Below are 17,459 nucleotides of genomic sequence, written 5' to 3' on the forward strand. Positions count from 1 at the left end.
TAAAATTTTATTCAATGAAAACCTTAAATGCAGAACATCATTAAATGCATCTTCCCCCAATTTCCTTGCTCACCTTGAAACTGGATTGCCAGCATAGGCAGCAAAATCAGAGCCATCTTCTTTGTGGATGTATGCAGTAGGATAAAATAATGTGCTTTAATAAAGCCTGATGTTCAGGGAAGTGCAGCAGATATTCAAATTACTACATGGATGAATGCAGAGCAGCACAGCTGGAACCGAATGAGAAGCATCAGTTTCTGCAACAGACAGCAGACAGATGCTGCCCTCTTGTGTTGAAATGAAGGGAGCACGATTAAAATAAGAAGCATTTATATATAAAATCACTCTTTAGGGACCATAAGCTTTGCTAAGGAATACACTTAATTAAATTAAAAATAAAAATGCTGCTTTCCTCTAAATTGCATCAGGAAGTTAGTGATGTAAAGCCAGCTCTCTCTTGCATGTTTCTGTTAAAAGGTGAGCTGCTGCCTTTTGAACCATTTTGATCATGAAGGGCTGGTCAGATTAGCAGTAGAGGCCATTGTGAAAATTCAATTGATAAAGGTGAGTGAGATTCTTCCAACATCACTAAGAAAACACATTCATGTTTGGTTTCCTAACAGTATCAGGACATTGTTAGTAAATCAGTTCATTTGTTTCTGACCCTGCACTTAGCAATTACAAGTAAATGCCTTCCTATTCCTACCCTTAACCACAAATATGTTGGTCTGATGCATTAAGATCAGACCTCAGTCCTTACAGAGTAATCAAAAATATCCTAGAGACACAATACCTTCACATTGTAGGTTTATTCATTATTGATGTGTATGAAAGTTAGTGAAAAACATTATTTCCTTTCTTTTTCTTCAAGTTTCAGTAACACATGATTCTAATATAACTGGTTCCAAAGATTAACATGTCTGCTGTGTCTTCATTCAAGCTTAACAAGCTCGACTCCGTTCATGCTTCAGTCTTACTGACAGGAGACAATACGGGTACAACTCAACCTCTTTTGGAAGATAAATGCTTGTGTCATCTGCATATGGTGGAATGCATTTATATGCAGATTACATTTTATGTAGCAGATGTCCTCTTAAATCTGTAATGACTGAAAATCAGATTCCAGACATTTACTCCCTAAACATTCCTGTCTAGATCTACTGTGTCTGCTATTTACAGCGCGTACATTACTCTTTAAATTGAATCATATTCTCACTCTGCCTCTATTTCAACATATCATGACTTCATCTGTCTTTTTGCATAAGGTCCAGTTCTGAGATTAATTAATTAATGAGACACAAATCCCTTCAGTTCCAAGTTTATTAATAATTTAACAACTCTTGGGATTTTATTTATGGCCAAACGTTGCTTAATTCATGAATCACAAAATTCTACCTTTTGGTCATAGATGTGAAACATAGTTGGATTATTGATTTTCCAATTGGTTCTCTGATAAATTGAAAATTTAAAGTACGGTAGGCGAATAACGTCGATAAACAGAGTGTCTTCAGTCAGAGGCTCCTCCAAATTCACTGTTATACAGACTGCTACATGAAGTCCTTCTCACCATCTACAATAAATCTTTAAAGAATCTTGAATTAATACGAGTTACAACAACATTTAATTTCTCTTTGGGGTCAGTAGCGTACTTCTGAATTGAACTGAACCAGAACACAGATTTCCTGAATATCAATTTAAAACTGTCCCATGCTGTTAGCTAGAACAATATATATTATCAGTTGTTAAAAATACAAGACATTACATAATATACAGACAATATATATATAAAAAAACTCCTCCAGTGTAACATTTAATATACTACAGATGATAATTGTGTTGTACAAATATCAGGTGATGAACAGCAAAGAAGATAAACATGCAGAAGAACAATCATACTAAGAAACACATTTGGCTTTAAGGCTTTGCAGAATAATAATAATTAAAAAACTGTTTTTAAAAAATAACCTGCATTCAGATGAGATTGCATAGATTGTGTCCGCATAAAGTAATGGAATTACTCAGTTGTACTGACATTTAGGGTTACAGGAAGGACACTGACGTGGTTTTTTCCACTGCACAAAGAGAACACTGTCCCATTCTGGGCCCCAGCACAGCAGATGTTTAAAATTTCATTCAGATCTCATCATGTAACCACGGATCACCACCAAAAGTAGCTGGAGGGACCAAATAACAGAATTCTGAATGTTCCCCAATAAACACTGTCTTGGATCAAACTTGTCCTGCATAATTAAGTGGATTTTAGTAGCGCTCCATTTGTACGATGAAATTCTTAATATGTCTCTCAAGCCGAACCGATGTTGTATTTTGGACATGCTTCAAGAAACACAAGGCAACTAACAGGGAACTTCCTTTGGCTTCGCGCGGCTTCGGAGCAAGGCACAAATGGGAAATTAGTAGATCATCAGTCCAGAAACACGAGGAAAGTGGAGCAGCATTTTATGATGACTGGAAAAACAAAACATCGGTAGACTTCTCATGACCACACACATGGACCGCTGGGAGACAGTTGGTGGTCCGTATTTGTTTTAAAGTCTCTGAAATCAAGGCGGAGGGTTAGCGATTGCTCTTCATTGCCTCCTTGGCTGCCAGGATGAGAGGAGTTAGACTGGACAGAGGTTTCGCCTGCTTCAGGAAGGGATGCTAGAGAAATGGATGCAAGCAATTAACTCATATGAAATAATGATAATATATACTCAAACTGTTCAGTTTTCAAGATTTGGTGAGTTTCTCCTGCTAAAAGTCATTTTTATATTTATCAGTTCAGACTGAAATCTTGTTAAAGATGTCGTCTTGGACTAATTTCTAATTAATCTACAGTACATATTCAATTTTATGTCACAAATAAACAATTAGGAGGCAATATTTGCAGGAGAACGCACTTTTAACAGCCTGATATGCCAATGTGAAATCACTAAACACTATTTTATTTGCCATTCAGTTCAGGAACTGGTTAAACATAAACAACGTTAACAGTCTGCCACAAACATCCTGACTCATGTCATGTCTTTGAATTAAGCAAATGAGATTTATTGCTCCTCATCGAGTTCCTGTGGTTGGAGAAAACCACACTTTATTTTTTTATAAAGAGGCTAAAAACCATAAGAACGGATTCTCCTACATACCTGAAATGCATAGTATTAAACTGTCGCGAGCATTAAAGACGACTAAAATAAAGAACTTTTGTTTTACCTGCAGCAACTCTTTGCCGGACCCTCGTTTTTCCACGTCCATCTCCAGAGAGCTGGACAGGAAGGACCTGAAGATGGGAGTCAACTTCTCTGGGTTCTGCAGCTCAGGAGTCCCGTTGGTGGCGATTAGATACAACGCCTGGAGAAAAGAGCAAAGGAGCGCTTAGAAAATATAACATTATATTTTTTTTAACAGTGCATTTTTACATTTATACCAGATTATCCAACTAAAACTTCTAAAAATACTTTCTATTTATAATTGACATTTATGCTCCAGATGTTAACAGAAATGACTAAGTCCATGCTGGAAGCTTTACGTCTTTTTTTTTTATGTTGAGCCATTAAACTCACGCACTCAACTGTCAGCCACATGGGGGCGCAAGAGAAAAGTTCTTAGATTTAGCAGATGTGGAAAAGTCTCTGTGATAAGAAGAAAAACTAAAGAAAAAATCCTAAAAGCATTGATGATTTGGGTTCATTAACTGTGAATTATATCCAATCATTCATTTCAGAGATATCTCCTCGAGTATCAGCATCTTGTAAAGAATGCAAATATTTTGACTCTGCATTTACACATAATTGATTGTAGTGGCAGGAACATGCTGTGGGGCTTTTTAAATGCTTACACACACTGACAGGTAAATAGAAAGTTTAATCTTGAACAACCGACTGATTATTTGTCCTTGTGGTCTGCACCCACCCTGAGAGGATTCTCATTGAGATATGGAGGCTCCCCCTCCACCATTTCTATGGCCATGATCCCCAGAGACCAAATGTCCACTTTGGGTCCGTAAGCCTTCCTGGTCACCACCTCTGGAGCCATCCAGTACGGCGTTCCCACCATGGTGCTGCGCTTGCTCTGCTCCGGGGTGATCTGAGCGCAAAAGCCGAAGTCGGCTGCAGAAACACAAAAAAGTGAGTTGAGGTCCACGGATTTATGACGGGGATTTCTGATTGTACTCGACATAAATGAGCTTTTCAGTCTGCGACTGCGGATGAACAGATCCTTCCTTACTGAGTTTGACTGATCCGTCCATCCCGAGAAGTACGTTGTCGCTCTTGATGTCTCTGTGGATGACCTGGTTGGCGTGAAGAAACTCCAAAGCCTGAAGGACCTGAGCAGAGAAAGAGTGAGGAAATGAAGCGAGTTGCCAAACGTACAGCGCTTACAAACGCAGCGCCTTGCAAAAGTATCAACACCACTTGAATTTCCCCATATTTTGTGATGTTACAACTAGAACGTTCAGTGTTTTTTGGGAGGATTTTATGCAATAGATAGGCCAACACAAGGTGGTGCATATTGAGAACTGGAAGTTTTGGGTACTTTTTTAACAATTCTGCACATCTACTAGTGAAAAATGGCAAAACTCACTCATATGGAATGGATGATATCCACAGTTAAGATTCTTGCCACAGAATCTTAACTGTGGACTTTGACTGGTCCACTCAAACATGAATAAATCTATCTAAACTTTTGCCTTCAGGCAGTTTTAGTGTAAGCTATCCCTGGCATTTTGCAGGCAGGGCAAAGAAATTGATTTTCTCATCAGTCCAGAGCACCTTCTTCCACATGCTTGTTTTCTCCCTTATCTGTCTTGTGGCTAATGATACGTCAACTGGAGTAAGAGGGGTTCAATTCAAATGCACACCGCACTTTTTAGGTTTGTATATATATATATAAAAAAAATTAAAAAAAATTTTAAACCATAAATCACAAAAAGAAAAAAATCACAATAGGTCACATTGAGGTTTGTGGTTGTAACATGAAAAAAAAAGTGGTTATGAGTACTTTTGCAGAGCAGCGTCTCTCAAAACAATCTGAAAAATGCAGTGCAGGAGTAAAACTTCCCAGATAAGCATGTGAGCCTGTTTTCTGCCATCTAAATTACCCCTGTTTTGACAAGTTTCATGCAGGTTCTCTTATCGGTGCGCGTCGAGCGTTACCTCTCTGCAGACGGCAGCGATCTGAGCCTCGTCCATGCACGTCTCCGTCACAACGTCCGTTAGAGAGCCGCCGGCCAGATACTCCATCACCACGTAAAGCTCGTCCCCGACCAGGAAACTGCACAGAAAGTCAAAGCAAAGCTTGGTGCTGCAAACCGAGCGCTCCGTGTTCACTCACACTTCATAGCAAGTGTTACCTGTCTACGAAGTTGACAATGTTGGGGTTCTTCAGCTCTTTCATGACCAGGATTTCATTGATGATAAGCTCTTTCTTTGGCTGCTTCTGCAGGTTGATCTGCTTGATGGCCACCTGCAAATCACAGCGTTTAGTAAACGTTAGTAGATTAGCGTTCGGCGTCTGGTTTCAAATCAGACAATTGCTGATCCCAACGTTTCTTTTTACAGAGTTGCTCCTTGAAAAAGTCAAATAAAGAATCAGAAGCAGAGGAGAAAATCAAGAAAGTTTTTGTTTGGGCCGAGATAAGATTGGACAAGCTAACCTCTTGTCCTGTAGCAACATCTATGGCTGTGTAAACTGTACCAGAGGCCCTGAAAGAAAAAGAAATCAAAGTGTAAGTCAAAAGTCTCCAGTTGGTTTTGTCTCATTTGGCGTACAGATCCAGTCAGAGGTTTAAATCTACTCATCATAGATATCAATGCTGTCAATTTTGACCTTTTGATGAATCATTTGAGCTGTATTTTCAATGAGGACAGACTATCCAACCTTAATTAATTAATTAATTAATTAATTAATTAATTAATTAATTAATTAAAGTATAGGTGCACAGGTTTGAATTTATTGTGGGCTATCTTTCATTCAGTAAAATAGAAAATATATTTCATGCTCAAATAAGTACATACACTCTCAGTAAAACTGAGATGATAAGGATGCAGGAAAGCTACACATTTTCTGTAGCCATCAACATCTTCTAGTGTGACTCTAGAGGTATGTTTGAACAAAGTTAAACTGCTCAAACATACCTCTAGGACTTACTGTCACAGTCCTGAGTTTTGTCCATAAATCCTCAGATAATGTTAGCCTGCGTTTTCCATTCCCAGCAGGTGTTGATGTGCATTTTTAATTATCATTCTGCTGCAACTGTCACTTCTGTTGACGTTTCAAACCATCCAGCTGTTGATTCAAGGAAAAACTACTAACTTCTTCTTATTGTGACCAAATAGTCCAATTTTTGTCACGTCTGACTACAAATTGTTGGTGTGAGCAGCTGTGAATTTTGAGTAGGGGGATTACAAACGACCTTCTCCGTCTGCATTAAAGTGGCTCTACTGTTTTAGCGATCTCAAGTTCATAACAGGCTTGAGTATTTGTTCTTGTGTTCCTCCTGAACATGCTAAATAAATTGAATTCTAGTCTTTATATCCTGGAATAAGAGCAGCTCAAATTCATTGCTAAAAAGCCAAAAATAACATGATATTTATGCGTTAGATGAGTTTATGTAACTCTCCGTCTGAAACTGTGTATGACTTCCTCTTTGATAGACATCTTCTTTCAAAGTTTTGACATTTTCTTTGTGTGTTTTCAGCTTAAATCCTGACTCACCCCTGGCCGATCTTTTCGTAGCGAGTATATTTCTTTTTAGGGTCTCCGACACTGACGATACTTCCTAAAATGTCACAAAGACAAAAAAGGTAGTAAGTAGGCAGAAACAGATGCAGGTGTTTTTTTTTAATATGTCTGAATTTTAAGTGTGTGTGTGTGTGTGTGTGTGTGTGTGTGTGTGTGTGTGTGTGTGTGTGTGTGTGTGTGTGTGTGTGTGTGTTAAACTTACTTAGCTTTTCCATTATTTCTTCATCAGTCATCTTGCCTCCCTTCGCTTTCTGTTGGTCAGCTGCCTTGGGACTTTCCGTTTCTTGGGCCGGCCTTGTGTACATCTTTAAAAAAACAAGCAGGAAAAAGTAGATTTACGTCGTTTTAAAGGAACTGTGAATTGTGGGACCAAGTTCTAGTTATTTCAGGTTAATAATCATAAAAGTAGGATCATCTATAACCAAATCATGCTCACGGATTTTGTGTGCGCTGGCCGTGGCGCCACGACTGGAGGCGGTGTATCGTCGTCCTCGTCGTCGTCGCCGTCTCTGGCTAACGGAGAAGTAGTCATATCTTTCTTGCCCGGCTGCAACAGTAACAAAATACAAACAAAACAAAATGAAGCTCAGGGAAAATGAATTACTTTGTTAAATTAATGAAAAATGCTACTTACCAACTGAGAATCTTTACCTGAAGGAGGGAAAAGGGGGAGGGGGGAAGAAAAGTTTAAAGCACAGCTACAAAACTAGTCTGCAAGTTGTTTGCTGTAAAGATGGGAAACTGACCTGAAGTAGGAACATCCATGTACTTCTGTTTTCCGCTGGTGGAGTCGTAGAACTTGAGAACGTCGAGGACCGCCTGTGGGTTCTGTTTCTGCTCCGACGGACTGATGTTGGAGTTCTGAAGGAGCCGGGCCCACTGCTCCGGCATTCCCTGCACACGCAAACATGGAGGCAAAGCGTTTACTGATCTGTGCCTCCTCTTTAAAGATAAAAACACATCGTAACACAGCGATAAAACAGCCCACGACTCCGAATCACAAGTGATCAGTTACATAACGTGATGGGTTATGAGGCCGATTTAACTTTAAGTTTTTAAAGTTTAAGACTAAATCATAAAGTTTAGATCTAAATAAGGCCGGTCTCAATTCTAGCAGGAAATTCAAGGGACTTCCCCTGAGACGTTATCAAGAAGAGATCAAGTTCTCTGCAATCTTGACTCCATCTCCCCTTAGAGATACACTTTAAACCTTTAAAGTTGCTCAAATGTTAAAAAAAAAAAAACAACCTTTTAAGATAAAAACTTAAGAGCACCACAGTGAAACCAAGATTAAAGTATGACGAGCCTCTGTTTCTCATTTTTGATCAAAATCAAAATAACATAAATATTCAGTTCAGTTTATTTATGTAGCATCGATTTACAACAAATATCATCTCAAAGAAAAAAGCTGTATATAATCTTATGTTCACTACAACAATCAATATGTTGAATTATGCTACAGTAGCAGTAATAATAGTTGCTTTTCTGTTTAAAATATATAATTTTAGTAGTTTTTGTTTTAAATTTTGTTGTCTTTTTTCTCAAGGTTTTGCCTGATCCAGCTGCAGATGGATAAATTTAGATGAGTTAAACCACTTTGTGATTTATGAAACAAACACATGTCTGCCATAGTTAAACGGCATGTTCTCCAGTCTTTCCCATTTTAAAATGTGGCTGAGAGAAATTGGGCCTCTGTGTCACAACATACCACAGCAATGTTCTGAACATTTTGCTTAATGTTTTAAAAAAGGAGAGCATAATGTTTCTTTTTTTTTAAATGCAGTAATAGTAGTAGTTTTTACATAATTATACAAATATCTTTTTTTTTTTTTTTTTACAAAAACTGACTGTAAAACTGACTGGCCACAAATTTTCAAAAATTTCAAAAGCGAAATTGCAGCTGCAGTTCACATTTACACGGAAATTAATGACAATATCTGTAACACACAAGGCTGATTTTAAGAGATTAGATGTTGACTGGGGGTGTGGAAACGGTTAAATCACTGAAAACGAAAGTAATCTAACTTTAACTTGCTTTTGTGTGACCATCTTGTTGGGAAAAAAATAAGAAGAAGAGGAGCTAAATAAAACTAATTATTCATCACATAAATTAAGAAGTTCATAAGTCACATAAATAAAGGAACTATACTATGAAAAATAAACATTAAGCTTTATAATCAAAGTGAGACAGAAGAGTGAGGTTAAGCATGAGACAGAACCAGAACCACAACTGAGTTGATACTAAAGGAGAACATGAGCATTTAAATCAGACTTAATGCCAATAATGTCACAATGAAATCCAAAATATATCACAGAACAAGAAACCAAACGGTTCCTATTTTACAGCTTTTATTTCCTGCATCCACAAATAAATTATAGACAAAGTCATAACAACACTGCAGAATCACCATGGTAACGCAGGTCGGAGAGGACTTAGTTACACACTTAAGTGGATGGTTTTGATCAAAGGATTACTTCTTAAAATAATTGTATCCTTTCATATCAATGATCATTTATGCTCTGCAAATAGTAAAGATCCTGTAGCTGCTAGCTCAGGACAATGGATGGTTCACGTGTGCTTATTCTAAACTTCAAAATGTATTTTTACCTAAATTCTGGGTTAAGATTTCACTGTAATAGTTGCGCTTTTACAAGGAGAGACTGTACTAAAATTTTGATGATATTTTTGCCATACCAACTTCCCCCATTAACTTACAAACAAATAGGTTGTGCTAACCAGACGTCTGCTGAAGGTGTTGGTAGAAGTGGATTTGGTGAAAGGATACCAGAGTAAGGAGATGTTAATCAAAAAGCAAGCCACACTTTTTAGATTTTTATTTTTTGAAAAGTTTTGACAGATTCGCTACGCATCTTTCCTCGGCCTCCTTTCAGTTTAATCTGTTAGTTTTGACTGCTGCGCTTGAGCTTTAAGTTTATATATTATTCTAAATATAAGGTAATGCCAAAGGCAGCAACAGGAACCCACTTCACCAATATGGCTCTCCACAAACACTTCAAAAATGTCCCGTAAATGTGCTACTTGATGAACTTCCTATCGCCTGAAGGTGTGTAAACAAAGACACTCTGCATTCACATTGAGGGGAAAATGTCATTTTTGTGTGAAAAATCCAGAGTTTTCCCATGAACAAGAATGGGGTGAATCTTTTGTTCATCCCCAGAAAAAGAGTGCTGTTAAATTGTGTCGATATTAAGCTTCCCTCGCTTTAACTTTGTCACACAAAACTGTCTTTTTTCCTTCCTTTCAAAGACAAAGTTTCTATAGGTTCCTAATAAAAATATGTTGAAGTTTGTGGTTGTAATAAAGTAAACTGAGAAACAGTCCAAGGGGTGTGAATACATTTGCATGTTATTGTAATGAGCCATAAAACACTTACAGTGAATTCACCAGTGACAGAATCAAAACCAACATGGATGGTGTGTTCAAAGTCTGACGGGGAAGAGATTTCAGGCCTGTCTTTGTCCTTATCCTTCTTCTTAGATCCTGCAGGGATGAGGTCAGAGGTCATTCTTCACCCCCTCTTCCACCTTTTAACTAACTGTTACATAAAGTCTTTAATGCATGGAGATATGCTGCGATAATCTGACCTTTATCAAACATGGAGATGATTTTGTTCCTGGCCTTCTTCTCTTCTGGGGCAGAAGGCAGCGGCCGAGAGTTGTGATTGGCCGACTGGGGGTCCTTGGCTCCTCCTCCTTGGCTACTCATCCTGACAGGGGGAGCGGGGGGCTTGTCCTCACACACTCCGCTGTCACACATCTACACCTACGTACAACCTGCAGCGTCAGAAAGAGAAGCAACAAATGTAGGATCCATGCAAAAGGCTCACTGAGCGTCAAAAAAAGAGAGAAAAAAAACCCCAGAGCTCACAGCTTCCTGTTTTTCGGTCATGTTTCACAATGCTAAAGCCAACTGTTGCACACCAGCCCCCACTGCTACAGAAAGACAGCTGCAAACCAGTAAAAACAGACAGAAATCAAAGGCGAGAACTCACAGAGATTTATCCAGTCCGTCCATGCTGTAAATGGAGGTGAAAGCTGGTATGAAGGGAGCAGAGTGTGAGCAGGAAGCAACGCTGAGTGAATAAAGTAGCGTGCCGAGTCTCGTTCGAAGTCGCAAATGAATGAGGAAGGAAAGAAGGCAAGAGAGAGAGAGCGAGCGAGAAAGCGAGCGAGCGAGAGAGAGGGGAGTGTGTGCAGAAGAGTGTCAGACAGTGAAGTGGTGTGAACGCTCATGTAAAATAAAAGTTTACCTCTGTAGCTACAAGCCCCCAATATGAGGTTCTCACAATATAACATTTAGTAAAATGACCACAGCTTTATTCAGTTTAAAGCTAAATGTACAGCATGGTTTTATTACTCTTATTTGAAAAAAAGAAAACAATTAATCCAAATGCTGACATATATTAATCAATACAGTTAGATTAACAAATCAATAGCATTGATTTACTTTTTCGAAAATATAATATAAGCACCAGCGAAAAGTCAGCTGTAGTTGTGACATTTAGTTTTTATATCACTCCAGACAAGCAGCAGTCCTTTAGTCATCACACTATAACTATCCTTTAGAAACATTTTCAAACAGGTCAATTTGTCTTTGAAAAGTGGCGAACCCTTTATTCAGTCATCTGACTGTGCAGCAACAGGAGTGGGAGGGTGATTGCAGCACTAAGATTAGAACATTTTTCAAAAAATCCACTAATGTTCTTGAACTTTCTATCTATTATGTGTTGAAGTTTCTTGATCTGGTCATTCACAGCTTTCATTTATGGACAGCAACCGCAACCAACCGGCTGCTGCTGCTAAAAAAGCTGCACTCACACCTTCCTCCAAAGTGTCATGTTTAATAGAAACCCACAAGCTATCGGTATCGCTTTAGTCAGGTGAGGAAGGGGCCGGGGCTTTTTTCATTCCCGTTTGATTTTCCTGAAGACTGGCTCAGTAGTTTCTGCTTTAAGATGTTCTCTATGTGGGTGGATTGGTTTTCAGGCACTCTGGTTTCCAAAATACATGTACGTCAATTAGCCAATCTTAACTGCGTCTGAGTGAGTTTGAACAAAGTTGTGTGTCTCTGTGTTTCCAGAGTCCTTACATAGCAACCTGTTGAGAGCTTACTTCACACACCACTAATTGACGGCTGCAGACAGGTAGACTCTGCAAGGCTTAAGTGGGAACAGAAAATGTGTGGCTGCGTACTGGGGAACAGGCCTGCAAAAATATTAAAGGGACAGTATTATGCGTTTTCCAGCCACATAGAACAATTTTATAGCGCAATCAAGTAACTATGTGGCCTTCAGTTAATGTGAAATCAAATATGATTTAAAAGAAGCGATTTAACGCCTTGAAATTGGCCTTCGCCTTCAGGAAGTCATCAACGTTGCTCCTCTATTAACCCTTTAACAACGTTTTTACCAGCGTTTCATTGAAAAGTAGCTCGTATGATGTGCTCAGCAGATGTGCACTTCCACCAGGTGTTTGCCAATTGTTGCTGGCTAGTCTGAAGGAGCTGAGTGGGGGAGTCGCAGGGTAGGGCTGCTCTGTGAGGCGAAAGCTCGGAAACTTGGAAATTGCAGCTCCGAAGAGGAGCAGTGTCTCGAAGAGGGCGCTTGGTGAACCCAGGCGCATTTAATCTCCCATGGCAACCAAGACCACATGCACGAAGGAAGCAAAGCAACACTCCAGGTATGTTTTGATGAGGAAATAACATTATAACATGATGTAAACCTTCAAAAAAAAAACAAAAGGATTTTTACCTAATATGGCCCCTTAAAAGCTTCTGCAGTGCAGATTTTTTTCCAAGTATCTTTCTAAAAACTGAAAGGCAAATTTGGGGAGGAGTTTTTTTTATCCCATCTGCAAACTAAAACGTTCACCATTGGTGATGAATAATAATTTCATCAATACAAGAAACTTTTGGTCAATGTTTAGTTCATATATCTTTTGCTTTTGTTCAGATGACTGAGTGGTGATTCGGTTGAAACACCACAATGCACTTTAGCTGACAGAGTTAAATCTAATTAAAATTTTCATACAGATTTTCCAAGCAATTTTACATTTGCCAGTACTGATAAAACTAATGCACACAGTATGAGTGTAAAAGTCCTTTGGGAGCCATGATTGACTTCCCTCTGCTACCCTAATATGGTAAAAACTGAGATTGCAGGCAACCTCATCCACTCAGACGCACACGCTTAAAAAAAAAAAAAAAACAACCTCAAAAGCACCTCATCCAGTCTTGCAGAGCAAGCGGTTCGATCAAGTGTGAGCTACAAGCTGCACTCCGGGTGACATCACAGACAGGAAACAGGAAGCAAACAAAGGTTTCCTTACTTCATGCGTCTGACCGCCAATGACAGAGCTCGCAAAGGAACAAAAGTGACAAACGTTGCTCGGGTGGGTATGACCTCTACTCCACACACAAAACCTCCTTCTGCAGGTTCTTTGCACACCTCACCCACTTCAGATGTTTTATACGAAACCAAACTCTACCACTCTGTCTGAATCTAGACTCAATTCTTTACAACGATAAACAGCATGCACAATCGATCAGTTGCACGTGGAACAACTTGGGGAAATAATTCACAAGCTGAAAAAAAACTTCAGAAATAATTTCTGTTCAGGAATACATTGATTTGTTCTCTGAGACATTTCAGAACCAGTTGGCTGAACTCGTGTCCTGGTCTTTATCCTGAGCAGCAAGACTAAATCAGCTGCCTATAAATACCTTTTCCATTGTAGATCATCTAAACCCACCACAGACCTCTTGCACAAAACGACTCACTCAGTTTGCTCCGTTTATGGTCTAAGCCGTCAAGCACTCACCTGTTTGCAGCCTCCTCTGTGTCCTACAGAGGATATAGCAAACAATGAATGAAGCGTTGTGTCCCAGTTGAATGTGCGCACTTCTTTCTTCAACACTCGTATACTTACTTTGCTCTCTCGCTTCCACTCTTCCTCTCTTTTTCACCCCAATCAGGGCAGGTCTTTGCAGGCTGCTTCATTCCTCGGCTTACTTACACGGGGGCAAGCACCTTCTTGTCCAGGCAAGATAAAATTATACCCAGTTGAAAGACCTAACGTGAGCCTCCAGTGGCCGTACGAGTGCGTGGGGCGCTGATTGTTGGGTGCAGGCGGCCAGGTTGGGACATGTTATTCCTGAGTCGGAATTCCATAGCTGCAGGGCTGCGGCGATTTTTTTGGAGGAGGGTGTGTTCACACTTTGCCTTACCAAAACACACACACACCACACACTGTAGCCTCATGCATGTCTGTCCATCACAGAAACAGCTCGAAACACACATTCCTCAAGTCAAGTGAGGCTCCATAATGAGCAGCTGAAGATTTTTATATAGCTTCCAGGTAGGGTCGGAGAGTTAAGTAACGAGACTTTTATAAGGACGGACAGGTGCAGACTCAAGCAGCGTGAGGTTCTACGACTGTTTTAATACCTGCATCATGTCAGAAAATTTAGGTTTAACGTTCTTTTTCTTAATATGATTTGCTTTTATCAACAAAGGAGACATATTTCTACTTTCAGCCCATGATACTCTTACAAAGTGCTCACACTTTTCTCTATTTCCTCTAAACTGGTTGCAGCATTTCAACTCTTGCTATCAAACTGCTTTGTTCATAATATTAGCTTATCTTTATGATTATTCTCTTTGTATTTCGCTTTCATCCTTGCAATTGATTTTCATGCTTATTGTTTATATCTACTGTCTATTTTCAATACATTTCTGGAGCCTTTTTTGTTTTACAATCTTTCCTTGTTTTTGCTTTGGTTTCATCCTGTAATCTCATTGGTTAGTTTCCTTGCAATATTTGATCATTTTGCAAGTGTTAATCAGACTTTGCTTGTCTGTTTTAAAAGCATATGTCACCAATTCAACTATCAAGTGTGACCTTTTTAAAAAAACAAGAGGCTGATCTGAGAGACTTCCTGATCTTTGAGAAAAACTGAGAGATTGTGGGAAATTTGATGAAATTATTTCTGGTATTATGTCTGCTAGCCTAGTAGTGGAAAACTAGAAACAATAGATGTAATGATCAGCCGTGTAAGAAATACATTTAACATTTCAAAAACTATTCACATCTATCTTCTAACAAGAGCGTGGGCGAGAGTTTGATTCAAGGGTTTGCGATAGCTAATGTTTTGGGGTATTTAAATATAAAATATCTAAAATCTTTGACTCTGCATGTTGAGTAAATACACATTAATAAATGTTAAAGATGGGAAAAATGGAGCAGGAGGTAGGGAGGTCAATTGGTACTGCGTTTACGGTGATGCAGTCAGTGTACCAGAACCGACTGAGTCAGTGGAAGATGACAGACGGACGAATGAACGGTCGGACATTAAAAAATGGGACACACGTGACAGTGTCACATCTTGTAATATAACTATTGTAAGACTTCAAACAAACCAGAAGTCATAGTATTTACAATTTTATAAAAAATAACATTTGGAGAACTAACTTGGTGATGTTATCAACTTAGTGTTTAAAATAGAAGTTGATAAAAGACATTCATACAAAAAGCAAACATGGTTGGTGTGCTTTTTGCAAATCGAGTCAAAATTTCAGCTCCATTCATGTTAACATTTTTTTTTAAACTCTGGCATTTGCACATCCAAGGCTTTTGATTGTTTCATCTTTACTCTCAATTCTCGACAGCCAGTAAAACCTCTGGCTCCATTCCCCGTCTGTTCTCAGTTTACAGAAGCTCTTTTCGTGCGTGTGCCTCACAATCAGTTACATCCCTCTGCCCTTTCATAATTTCTGTTCCCTATTTTCCACCCTCTCTGTGCATCTAGAGTACTTTCTATTCCCCGTGCCTGGCAGCCGTCAAGGGAAGCCCACTTCCTCATCCTGGAACTCCCCCGAGCCCCAGAGAGTCACAGGATCCGGGCCGACCAACCAGAGAGCTGCAAACACAGCCGCCAAGCTGTTTACAGGAAGTGGACAACAAGCCTTTTGTGTTCGACTTCTATAAAAGGATATTCAGAGGAGGACTTCCTGAAAGGAGTCCTGGAGCTGACACACTGCTCACTTCCACCCTCGCTAATTAACGAGCACAAAACCACCTCATCCTCATGGCCAGATAATAAAGCATACGGTGCGGTGTAGGGTTCACGTGAACTTTGTCAATGCTTTTCACCGCACTGCTCTGGTTACAAGTGAAGCATAAACTCAGAGTGCAGCTGCATACCTTATCCTGTTATTCAAACAGCTGCCTCATCCCTCTGTCAATATTTTGAGGGCTGAAAAATCATAAATCTGACAATCAGGGAGTGTGAAGCAGGTAGAAACGTGACTTCGGGACACACAGTCAAGGTGTGTACGCTATTTTGGTTTGTTGAGCAGATCACTGGTTAGGGCTAAAAGTCTAAAAGGAAAAATCACAGATACAGATTTAGGCATGATGCATTACTATGTTGGCAGCAGGTCCCACCTAGCTCCAGTTTCTTTTTGTTAAGATCAGAAGTATGAATGACATGAAATCACACATGAATAGTTTACTATTATTTCAATAGAGAGATGAACAACGTATGCCTGTTATTCTTAAAATAATAGTAAACTTCAATTCTATTTACTTCAGGTTTGATATTTCTGATCTTATTGAGTGATTACATTGTTCAATTATTAGATTGTCCAAGTGTAGCATTGTTACTCTTCTTTTGCCTCTAGTACAGTCCAAGAGCAGCACTGTCACTGTAGAAAGAGTAACGTGGTACTCCCCAATGGTAACATTACACTGTATAACATATTTACACGTTACATGGTACTACACTTGGAAAGTCACATAACACAAATTTGTCTTAAGAAAATTATCTTCGCATTGTAAAATGAAGAGAAACTTTTTGGGTTGTTTTAATTAAAACGAGGCTGGGTTGTGTGCAATTACTGACGTCAGACTCACATTGACAGCCCTGGATGCTCTACTAAGCTTTGTTTCGTTTTGTTTTATATGTATGGAATAAATACCTTCATATTAGAAAACAAAAATACTCTCTCTGCAGTGTTGCAGAAACAACAAATGACAAGAAGGGGATAGATTTTACATACCCGCACCAGTCGGCCTGAGAAGTAGGCATTCAATTCAATGAGGCTAAACACTCGTATCTCCGTCCAGTCCCACCCTAGTTTTAGTTTAAATAAAGTTCAATTATGAAGCTAAAATGCTGAAATAAAATATTCCAACATGAGCAAAGCAAAAACAAAAAGTAATACCGTCTTCTGACACACTGCTCCCGAGTTGTGTGTGTTTCGCCGGGAGCTCCCAGCTGAGTTTTTTCCCCCTTTTCTGTTGCTCAGTCTGGGGAGGAACCGGGCTGAGAGGAAGCGAAACGGCGCAGGCGCACACTGGCAACTCATTACCTCGCGGCTTCCGTAGCACTCAAAATTTTGTTCGCGGGAACAACCACGGGAAGAAAAAATATGTGGAAAATATTTTCACAATTAAAAGGATTCTGACGATAACATGACTTCCCTCAATTTAGCATAAATATCACATCATCAAAATATAAATATGTTTTAAATGTTTAGTTTGACAGCAATGTAGAAGTGCTTTAAATATAAAGTGTATTTTTTTATTTTCTTAAACTAAATTGTTAATTTTTATGTAAATACGTCTACTGATTTGTTAAGACAATACAAAAATCAAATTTATTTCTACTCACACATGCTGTCTATATTAAACAACGT

At 39.1% G+C, this 17,459-nt stretch overlaps 1 protein-coding gene across 5 annotated transcripts; it reads right to left on the minus strand.

The window, feature by feature from the left end:
- Nucleotides 1-1,302: 1,302 nt before the first annotated feature.
- On the minus strand, nt 1,303-17,088 carry LOC103458433 (serine/threonine-protein kinase PAK 2-like). Of its 5 annotated transcripts, XM_008399242.2 has the most exons (16): nt 16,986-17,088; nt 16,821-16,894; nt 10,348-10,536; nt 10,137-10,243; nt 7,488-7,635; nt 7,376-7,392; nt 7,178-7,288; nt 6,944-7,046; nt 6,715-6,778; nt 5,654-5,702; nt 5,351-5,463; nt 5,154-5,271; nt 4,225-4,324; nt 3,910-4,106; nt 3,211-3,348; nt 1,303-2,661 (listed from the first exon to the last, which is right to left on the minus strand). In XM_008399242.2, exons 3-16 carry the CDS (start codon nt 10,517-10,519, stop codon nt 2,575-2,577), a joined length of 1,524 nt encoding a protein of 507 aa, XP_008397464.1. In that variant the 5' UTR covers nt 10,520-10,536; nt 16,821-16,894; nt 16,986-17,088; the 3' UTR covers nt 1,303-2,574. The 5 variants fall into 5 exon arrangements, with proteins under 5 accessions (XP_008397464.1, XP_017157846.1, XP_017157845.1 ...); XM_017302357.1 differs by lacking the exon at nt 16,821-16,894 and having other exon boundaries at nt 16,986-17,063; XM_017302356.1 differs by lacking the exon at nt 16,986-17,088 and having other exon boundaries at nt 16,821-16,967.
- Between the last annotated feature and the right edge of the window lie 371 nt (nt 17,089-17,459).

This window comes from Poecilia reticulata, linkage group LG22 (genome assembly GCF_000633615.1).
Source record: "Poecilia reticulata strain Guanapo linkage group LG22, Guppy_female_1.0+MT, whole genome shotgun sequence".
Lineage (NCBI taxonomy): Eukaryota > Metazoa > Chordata > Actinopteri > Cyprinodontiformes > Poeciliidae > Poecilia > Poecilia reticulata.